The sequence below is a fragment of the Carcharodon carcharias genome, chromosome 18 (assembly GCF_017639515.1).
Source record: "Carcharodon carcharias isolate sCarCar2 chromosome 18, sCarCar2.pri, whole genome shotgun sequence".
Taxonomy (NCBI): Eukaryota; Metazoa; Chordata; class Chondrichthyes; order Lamniformes; family Lamnidae; genus Carcharodon; species Carcharodon carcharias.
Genome location: NC_054484.1, coordinates 21,810,501 through 21,821,386, shown reverse-complemented (window position 1 = coordinate 21,821,386; position 10,886 = coordinate 21,810,501). Strand labels below are relative to the sequence as shown.

Here is a 10,886-nt window from a genome sequence, read left to right as displayed (position 1 = left end):
GCACGATGGGCCGAATGGTCTCCTTCTGTGCTGTGTTGTTCTATGATTCTACTTCTAGCTAACTGTAAAAGGTGCTGTGTGTACTTGGCTGCATACTCTTCAATCAATCAGGGATCGCTGTTTCAACCACAAATGTTGCTTTCCTTTTTTTTTGTGCGATAGTTAAACCATTCACGTCTCGTTTTAGCGAGTGACAGAAATTGGTATTTTTTTTCTTTCTCATTGTTTTTTTTTTGCTATTGTCAATGTCTTCATATTCTGCCTCCATGCATTTCGTAGGAAACAAGTAAAAACACCATGATCTGTGCATATCAGACAATCAGAGGGGTTGTTTTTAAAAAAAAATGCACAGACATTCAATTGCTCAGACAGGTCACACCCTGGATCACAACAAAGTCTTTGCAATATCTGATTTTTTTTTTAAATATTTTGGCAAATCTTTGATTATAAATATTGGAATCAGTAAAAAAGGTAGCTTTAAATTGAACTATTTACAGCCTTGTACAGACATGCGGTTGTTATACCAGGGTGTAGGATTTTGCGTAAGGGTTGTTTCCTTGTTTCAAGTGACCGCGATTGTCCAGAAGAGATTCTTGGGAACTGCTCAATTTGGGAGCTTTGCCACGGTCTGCCCCCTCCCTCTGAGGTAATGTCGACGCGGTGCTTGATTGCCATTGCTGTGTGTCCCTGGTAGCTACTTCCACTGGGATTGGCTCCATGACTTGTGTGCGTTTCATGGTGCTCCTTCTCTGTGGCTCCAGACAGGCATGCCCTTGACCAAGGTCTCTGCTCGGACCTGCCACCCCTCTGTGAATCAGGAAGTCCACCCTTAAGTACGGCGGAAGATGCATAAGGTCACCTGTGTAGACAACCACAACGGAATCATTCCTGTACATATAAGGCTATTATAACATCATAGAAACTTACAGCACAGAAGACTATATGGCACCTGCTGGCTCTTTGAAAACGCTTTCCAATTAGTCCTAATCCCCTGCTCTTCCCCGTAACCCTGATACTTTCTCCATTACAAGCATTTATATTTGAAATCTAATATTGAATCTGCTTCCAGTACTCTTTCAGGCTGCTCTTACTAGTTCATTATAACTCACTACATAAAGTGATTTCTCCTCATCTTACCTCTTGCTCTTTTACAACTTACCTTGAATCTGTGCTCCTTGGTTATTGATTCCTTTGCCAATGAAGCTAGCTTCCCCTACTTACTCTACATGATTTTCCACACCTTTATTAATTCTCTCCTTAACCTTCTCTGCTCTCAGGAGAACAATTACAGCTTTTCTAGCCTTTGCACATAACTAAAAGCCCTATTTTCTTCTAGCATTCTGGTAAATCTCCTTTGCATCCTCTCCAAGTTCTTGACATCCTTCTTAAAGTGCAGTACCCACAAATGGACAGAATAATCAATCTCAAGAGAGGAGCCGGGAGGACAAAACAGCGCGAGAAAGAGCGAGACCGAGAGCAGAGCTGAGAGATTATAAGAGCGCGACAAAGAGTGAGACTGAGAACAGAACTGAGAGAATATAAGAGCGCGAGAAAGAGCGAGACCGAGAGCAGAGCTGAGAGGATATAAGAGCGCGAGAAAGAGCGAGACTGAGAACGGAGCTGGGAGTATAAAACAGCGTGAGAAAGAACGAGACCGAGGGTGGAGCCGGGAGTATAAAACAGCGTGAGAAAGAACGAGACCGAGGGTGGAGCCGGGAGTATAAAACAGTGTGAGAAAGAGCGAGACTGAGAACAGAGCTGAGAGAATATAAGAGCGCAAGAAAGAGCGAGACTGAGAACCGAGCTGAGAGGATGAAAGAGTGCAAGAAAGAGCGAGTGCACTGTTGCAGAGTGAGTTTGGTGAGAAGGGAGTTTGGTGAGAAGGGGAGGGAGTTACTCTTTTCTTTTCTTCTCTATCTTCTTCAGTGTCCAGGAGACCAGCAGTTGAAAAACTGCACTAAGTGACACCAGTGGGGAAACATACGTTAATTGACCAGGAGCCAGTGTGAAAGGAGCTGCAGCCTTGGTAAGTAGGACCTGATGAGCATTTATACTGGCCAGTCTTTGGTCTTTAGTAAAGATTAAGTAGTGTTTATGGTATCAGTAAAGTAGGGTCCCTAGTATATATTTAACATTCTTTAAACTAGAGGAAGTAAATGTAAAGGGAATAATTTAAGGGTAAGTCATGGCAGCTCAGCCATGTGGAATGCTCCTCTTGTGTGATGTGGGATGTCAGGGACACTTCCAGTGTCCAGGGCGACCGTGTGTGCAAGCAATATCTCCAGCTACAGCTGCTTGAAATCCACGTTCTGGAACTGGAGTTGGGGCTGGAGTCACTGTGGAGTTATGGAGCAAGAATGAGATCTTTGTGGACAGCACATACATTGAGGTGGTCATACCGCAGATAAAGGGTGCACAGGCAGAGAGGGAATGGGTGACTGCCAGACAGAGTAAAAGCACTAGGCAGGTAGCGCTGGAGTCCCCTGGGTCCATCTCCCTCTCTAACAGATTTTCCGTTTTGGATACTGCTGGGGGAGGTGGTTTCTCAGGGGAAAGCAGCAAGAGCCAAGACGGTGGCACCACGGGTATCTCAGCTGCACAGGGGGTGGGGGAGAAAAAGAGAGTGAGAGAGCAATAGTGATAGGGGCTTCTATCATAACGGGAACAGATAGATGTTTCAGCGGCTGCAGACGTGACACCAGGATGGTCTGTTGCCTCCCTGGTGCCAGGATCAAGGATGTCACTGAGCGGCTTTAGGACATTCTGAAGGTGGGGGTTGTGGTGGGGGGCGGTGCGAGGCAATGAACAGCCAGAAGTCGTGGTCCATGTCGACACTAAAAACAAAAGTAAAAAGAGGGACGAAGTCCTGCATGCAGAATATATTGAGCTAGGAAATAAATTAAAAAGCAGGACCTCAAAGATAGTAATCTCAGGATTACTCCCACTGCCACACGCTAGCGAGATCAGGAATAGGAGAATAGACCAGGTGAATGTATGGCTGGAGAAATGGTGTAGCAGGGAGGGTTTTAGATTCCTGAGACATTGGACTGATTCTGGGGAAGATGGGACCTGCACAAGCTGGGCAGGTTGCACCCCAGCGGGACTGAGACCAGTATCTTCACAGGGATATTCACTAGTGCTGTGGGAGAGGATTTAAACGTGAGTGGAAGGTGGGATGAGAACCTGAGTGGGGAGACACAAGAGAGGGAAACAAGGATAGAAATGAAAGACAGGAAAGTAAAAAGCAAAAGTGGAAGACATAGGAAACAGGGTTAGCAGTAAATAAGGCCATAGTACAAATAAATCTGTAAAAATGTTAAAAAGACAAGTCTAAAGGCACTGTATCAGAATGCATGAAGCATTCACAATAAGGTAAATGAGTTAACAGTGCAAATAAATTTAAACGGGTACCAGATGACTGCGACTATGAAGAAATTGGTGCAGGGTGACCAAGGCTGGAACTGAATATCCAAGGGTATTCGATATTTAGGAAGGACAGGCAGAAAGGAAAGGCAGGCAGGGTGGTGTTGTTGCTTAAGGATGACATCAGTGCAATCGTGAGGAAGGATATTGGCTCAGAAAATCAAGATGTGGAATCAGTCTGGGTGGAGCTGAGAAGCAACAAGGTGCAGAAAACATTGGTGGGAGTTGCCTACAGGCCTCCAAACAGTAGTGGTAAGGTAGGGGAACGGCACTAAATAGGAAATTAGAGATGCATGTAACAAGGGTGCTACAGTAATCATGGGTGACTTTAATCTACATATAGTCTGGGCAAACCAAATTAGCAATAATATGTGTTGGATAAATTCCTGGAGTGCGTATGAGATGTATTTTTAGACCAGTATGTCGAGGAACCAACTAGGGAACAGGATATCCCAGATTTTGTATTGTGCAATGAGAAGGGGTTAATTAATAATCTTGTTGTGTGGGGTCCTTTAGGAAGAAGTGACCATAACATGATAGAATTCTTCACTAGGCTGGAAAATGAAATAGTCCAATTGAAACTGGGGTCCTAAATCTAATCAAAGAAAACTACAAAGATATGAGGGGTGAGTTGACTATGATAGTTTGGGGAGTTTGATTAAAAGGCATGACGGTGGATAGACAATGGCTAATATTGAAAGAACGTATGCAGGCATTGCAATAGTTATACATGCCTTTCTGGAAAAGCAGCCTAACCATGGTTAACAAAAGAAATTAACGACAGTATTAGATCCAAAGAGGAGTCATTCCAAGTTGCTAGAAAAAGTAGCAAGCCTGAAGATTGGGAGCAGTTTAGAATTCAGCAAAGGAGGTTTAAGAGATTGATCCAGAGGGGAAAAATAGAGTATGAGAGTAAACTTGCAAGCAACATAAAAGCGGACTGTAAAAGCTTCTATAGGTATACAAAAAGAAACAAGATTAGTGAAGATAAATGTAGGTCCTTTACAGTCTGCAACGGGAGAATTTATAATGGGGAACAAAGAAATGGGGAAGATGGGACCTGCACAAGCTGGGCAATTTGCACCCCAGCAGGACTGAGACCAAGATCTTCACAGGGGTATTCACTAGTGCTGTGGGAGAGGATTTAAACGTGAGTGGAAGGTGGGATGAGAACCTGAGTGGGGAGACACAAGAGAGGGAAACAAAGATAGAAATGAAAGACAGGAAAGTAAAAAGCAAAAGTGGAAGGCATAGGAAACAGGGTTAGCAGTAAATAGGACCATAGTACAAATAAATGTGTAAAAATGTTAAAAAGTCAAGTCTAAAGGCACTGTATCAGAATGCATGGAAGAAGTCACAAATAACTTCCCAGAAATACTAGGGAACCAAGGGTCTAGTGAGAAGGAAGAATTGAAGGAAATTAGTATTAGAAGAAAAAATCATGCTGGAAAAATTAATGGGACTGAAAGCCGATAAATCCCCAGAGCCTGATAATTGACATCCCAAGGTACTAAAGGGAGTGGCAATGAAAATGGTGGATGAGTGGATTGTCATCTTCCAAAATTCTGTAGATTCTGGCAGATTGGAGGGTGGCAAATGTAACCCCACTATTTAAAAAAGGAGGGAGGGAGAAACAGGGAATTACAGACCGGTTAGCCTAACAACATAGTAGGGAAAATGGTGGAGACTATCATAAAGGAGGTGATAATAAGACACTTAGAAAATATCAAAGGGATTAGACAAAGTCAACATGGATTTATAAAAGGGAAATTATGTTTGACAAACCTACTGGAGATTTTTGAAGATGCAACAAGTAGAATAGATAAGGGAAAACCATTGGATGTGGTGTACTTGGATCTTCAGAGAGCTTTTGATAAAGTCCCACATAAGAGGTTAGTCTGCAAAGTTAAAGCATATGTGATTGGGGGTAATGTATTGGCATGGATTGAGAATTAGTCAGCAGAAAGGAAAATAAGAGTAGGAATAAATCAGTCTTTTTCGGAGTGGCAGGTGGTGACTAGTTTGGTACATCAAGGATCAGTGCTTGGGCCCCAGCCATCCACAATATATATCAATGATTTGGATGAGAGAACCAAGTGTAATATTTCCAAGTTTGCTGGTGACACAAAACTAAGTGGAAATGTGAGTGGTGAGAAGGATGTAAAGATGGTTCAAGATGATTTGACAAATGGAGTGAGTGGGCAAATACATGGTTGATGCAGTATAACCTAACTTCTGTCAGAAAAACAGAATGGCAGCGTATTATTTAAATGATGATAGATTGGGAAATGTTGATGTGCAAAGGGACCTGGGTGTCCTTGTACACCAATCGCTGAAAGCAAGCATGCAGGTGCAGCAAGCAGTTAAGAAAGCAAATGGTATGTTAGCCTTCATTGCAAGAGGATTTGAGTATAGAAGCAAGGATGTCTTACTGCAGCTGAACAGGTTCTTGGTGAGACCAGACCTAGAGAATTGTGTGCAATTTTGGTCTCCTTACCTAAAAAAGGGTGTACTTGCCATACAGCAAAGGTTCACCAGGCTGATTCCTGGGATGGCAGGATTGTCGTATGAGGAGAGATTGGGTCAACTAGGCTTATATTCACTGGAGTTCAGGAGAACGGGGGAGGGGATCTCAAAATTCTGACAGGGCTGAACAGACTGGATGCAGGGGTGATGTTTTCCCCGGCTGGGGATTCTAGAACAAAGGGTCACAGTCTCAGGAAATAGGCTTGGCCATTTAAGACTGTGAGGAGGAGAAACTTCTTCACTCAGAGGGTGCTGAACCTATGGAATTCCCAACCACAGAAGGCTGTGGAGGCCAAGTCAATGAATATATTTAAGAAGGAAATTGATAGATTTCTAGGCGCCAAGGGGTATGGGGAGAGTGCGGAAATATGGTGTGGAGAAAAAGGATCAGCCAAGATCATACTGAATGGCGGAGCAAGCTCAAGGGGCTGAATGGCCTACTCCTGCTCCTATTTTCTAGATGTTTCTATGTCCACGTTCTTATGAGGCTTAACCAGGAATTAATAAATGGGACTCGAAACGTTAACTCTGTTTGTCTCTCCACATTTGCTGTCAGACCTGCTGAGTTTTTCTAGCATTTTCGGTTTTTATTTATTATCGTTATTAGGAAAAGATTAGCTGGTTTCTAGTTAAAATTGAAACAGTTTCAGGTTTATTGGGCTACTTTGTATGTGGTGATTAAACTGGACCGGCTAATAGTCACTAATGCTACATTTATATAGTAATACCACTGAGCTTAATATCTATCCATTCTAACATCAAAGTGAGGTGCACTGTTGCTGCAGTATGTGTCATAACGCTGGATGCACCACAGCAACTCACCAAGCTAACTTTGACAGCACCTTTCAGCCCTGTCATCTCCACCATTGAGAAGGAAGCAATGTTATGAGAGCACCATGACCTCCAGGTGCCCCTCCATCTTCCTGACTTAGACTTATTTCTGCTATCCCTTCACTGACACTGGTTTAAAATGTCAGAATTCCTCACCTGCCACAATTGTGGGAATATGATCAGCAGAAGGACTGCAGTGGTTCAAGAAGGCCCACTACATCCTTTTCTGAACAACTAGGAATGGGCAATAAATATGGCCTTGCCTGTGCTGTCTATATTCTAAACAGAAATTAGATAAATTATACAGTATTTTATTATGGAGAGACTGGCAGGAGATGCCCTCTCCACAACCCAGAATCTTGGTTATGTGAGGGTTTGTGGTTGACCACGTTCGTCACCTACCAGCCAACATAGTCATCAAAGCACCCATGCTCCCTGCTTTGTTGGCACAGCTATCCTCAATTACAATGGAAAAGAAAACATAACCTCTTGTAACCCATAGTTAAACACATCTAGTTCTAATTTCCTCACTCTTTCCTTTGACCCAAAGCTACGGGCTGAATTTTACATTTTTCGGCAGGTTGAGGGGGGTGGAACGTAAACTGAGTGGTCCACTAGTCCCTTCCCCCGCCATTTCAGATCATCGATTCAAGTGTCAGGTAACCAATTAGTGGCCACCCGTTGGGAAGTTAGCCAATTAGAGGTGAGAAGCGGGCTTCACGCCCAATCTGGCGTCTAGGCTGGCACATCATGTGACAGAGGGGTTATGCCATGAACGGGCAGTCTGTCACGGCTACAAATTTATAGGTCCCCTGCTCTCTCAATCTCTCTATATTTCTTCTTGGAGGCTCCAAAAAGGTCAATGCAGGCATTGCCACCTTCATCGACTGAGTCTTCTGGTGGCAGGCCTTCTCTTCCACCCTTGTACCACCTTGTCATAGCAGCAATAAAACACTCATATCTGATGCACAAATAGTGCAGTGGCAAGAAAAAAAACATTTCCATATAATATGCTTTTTAACAATCACAATACCTTGTTAATTGGTAATTAAAAAATGGTGGACTAGCTTCTCGTTTACACACCTGCTCGGCTTGCGCAATATAGGAGGCTGGCAAGATGACACCATATTTTATGTTCGAGTTGGGGGGCGGGGGGTGGGGGGGGTTTGGAGGTTTTGGGGGCGGGGGGGGGGGGGTAGTGGGTGGGGGGGGGGAGGGGTGGCAGTGGGGCCGTCTGATTTGTGTATGTGAAATCCAGCTTCATATTTGTGACTCATTAGAGTGTGCAGTCGAGTTGAAGTAATGGAACTTAATCACAGATGTGTTGAAGCTTTGAAGTCATTACCAGTTAGTAAACAAATTAACTTAATATCTTTATAACAAGTACTGAAGACTTGTGGTTCAAAACTTGCCACATCCCTAGCCAAACTGTTCCAGTATAGCTACAACACTAGCATCTACCTGCAATGTGGAAAATTGCCCAGGGATGTCCTGTACATAAGAAGCAGGACAAATCCAACCCGGCCAATTACCACCCCATCAGTCTACTCTCCACCATCAGTAAAGTGATGGAAGGGAGTCATCAACAGTGCTATCAAACAGCATTTGCTTAGCAATAACCTGCTCGCTGATGCTCAGTTTGGGTTCTGCCAGAGCCACTTAGCTCCTGACCTCATTACAGCCTTTGTTCAAACATGGGCAAAAGAGCTTAACTCCAGAGGTGAAGTGAGAGTGACTGCCCTTGACAAGAAGGCCACATTTGACCAAGTGTGGCATCATGGAGCCCAAGCAAAACTGGCGTCAATGGGAATCAGGGGGAAAGCTCTCCACTAGTTGGAGCCATACCTAGCACAAAGGAAGATGGCTGTGGTTGTCGGAGGTCAATCATCTCAGTTCCAGGACATCACTGCAGGAGTTCCTCAGGGTAGTGTCCTAGGCCCAACCATCTTCAGCTGCTTCATCAATGACCTTTCTTCCATCATAACGTTAGAAGTGGGGATGTTCGCTGATGATTGCACAATGTTCAGCACCATTCGTGATTCCTCAGACACTGAATGTCAAATGCAGCAAGACCTGGCAATATCCAGGCTTGGGCTGATGAGTGGCAAGTAACATTTGCGCCACAGAAGTGCCAAGCAATGACCATCTCCAACAAGAAGAATCTAACCATCGCCCCTTGACATTCAATGGTATTACCATCACGGAATACCCCACTATCAACATCCTGGGGGTGACCAGGAACTGAACTGGACTAGCCATATAAATACTGTGGCTACAAAAGTAGGTCAGAGGCTAGGAATCCTTTGGCAAGTCCCCAAAACCTGTCTGCCATCTACACGGCACAAGTCAAAAGTGTGATGAAATACTCCCCACTTGCCTGGATGAGTGCAGCTCCAACAATACTCGAGAAGCTTGACACCATCCAGGACAAAGCAGCCTACTTGATTGGCACCCCTTCCACAAACACTCATTCCCTCCATCACTGACACACAGTGGCAGCAGTGAGTACCATCTACAAGATGCACTGCAGGAGCTCGCCAAGCCTCCTTAACCAGCACCTTCCAAACGTGCTACCATCTAGGAGGGACAAGGACAACAGACACATAGGAACACCACCACCTGGAAGTTCCCCTCCAAGCCACTCACCATCCTGACTTGCAAACTTATCACCATTGCTTCACTGTCGTTAGGTCAAAATCCTGGAACTCCCTCTCTAACAGCACTGTGGGTGTACTTACAGCACATGGACTACAGCAGCTCAAGAAGGCAGCTCGCCACCAACTCAAGGGCAATTAGGGATGGGCAATAACTGCTGGCCTAGCCAGCGATACTCACATCCCATGAGTAAATTTTAAAAATGCAATAAGTTTGGCTTTAGTTGAATGGACATTTGCTAATATATTCCCCTTCTCCTCATTTAGTTATTACATCATCAGCAGACAGGGTTACAAATCAGCAAGCTTATCATCCCCAATTACACCATGAGCAAAATTAAACAACAACAATAACTTTGGCTGAACTTGTAATGAATGGGAGCTGCACATCAGTTAACAGTTCCAACATTTAAATTTGCAAAATGCCTGAATAAAAGATGAAGGAATGATATTAGCAATGCAACATAAGAGCTGCTAACTGTCTATAAAGTATCTGAATACAATCTACCTCATGCATTTTTCAGGTCACCTAAAGATCCCATTCTCGCTCCTACCCAGCAGTGTCCCAACATGATACTTTTTAGTGAAACGCACGCAAACACTTCAGGGGCCTTCAGACCTCACTTTGATTTTGAAATTCAGCAAAATGTCCTGTTTCCAAAAGAGCAACTAGACCAGTTCTTTGCAGTCTGCCTCCGATTAAAGGGGAAGGACACTCTCTAGGCAAGATCTGTCATTCTGAAGCACTCATCCACAGGGTGGCTCCTTAAAATAAATCCTATATTATAAGACTCTATCATGGAGCCCTCCATATTTCTATTTACATTTGGGTTGGATATGAGAATGTACAAAAGTGGCTTACATAAAGGAAAAATTACAATTGATACTTAAAACACAGGCATAAACCCAGTTTTTCAAAATAAAGACAGCAATAATTTTTCTTGGTGCTATGGAATCATGCATTAACAACAATAACTTGCATTTATCTAGCATCTTTAACATAGTAAAACCTTCCAAGGTTCCTTTGCAGGAGTGTTATCTAACAAAATTTGACACCGAGCCACATGAGGGATATTAGGACAGATAGCCAAAAAGAGTAGGCTTGAAGGAGCATCTTAAAGGAAGAAAGAGAAGTAGAGCAGCACAGAGGGTTAGGAAGGGAATTCCAGAGCTTAGGGCCTCAACAACTGAAAGTCCGACCAACAGTAGTGGAGCAATGAAATTGGGTTGTGCAAGAGGCCAGTGAATGTTGTCTCAATCCTCTGTCTCATTGTGCCTTCATTTCACATCCATCTTGAAGTAGGGGGACATTTCCCTTTCATTTTCCCTGTGCCTTATGTGGAATCGACAATTAAGGCCTTGCTGCGGCATGTCTCCCCCCAGTGACAGTGGCGAGCCATTTAAATCACCATTCGGCTCAGCAGGACTGTAATATCCTGCCGGGCGGGAGGG

General features: G+C 43.9%; 1 protein-coding gene across 5 annotated transcripts in view; it reads right to left on the bottom strand.

Moving 5' to 3' along the window:
• Window positions 1-459: 459 nt before the first annotated feature.
• The window catches only part of LOC121290680 (Down syndrome cell adhesion molecule homolog), a 548,723-nt gene continuing 538,296 nt past the window's right edge, over window positions 460-10,886 (bottom strand). For 4 of the 5 annotated variants that reach the window (XM_041211452.1, XM_041211450.1, XM_041211451.1 and 1 more), the window contains one exon: window positions 460-859. In XM_041211452.1, the coding sequence (XP_041067386.1) occupies window positions 519-859 (341 nt within the window). In that variant the 3' untranslated portion in view covers window positions 460-518. The remainder of the gene's footprint in view (window positions 860-10,886) is intronic. The other variant, XM_041211453.1, reaches the window with a different exon arrangement.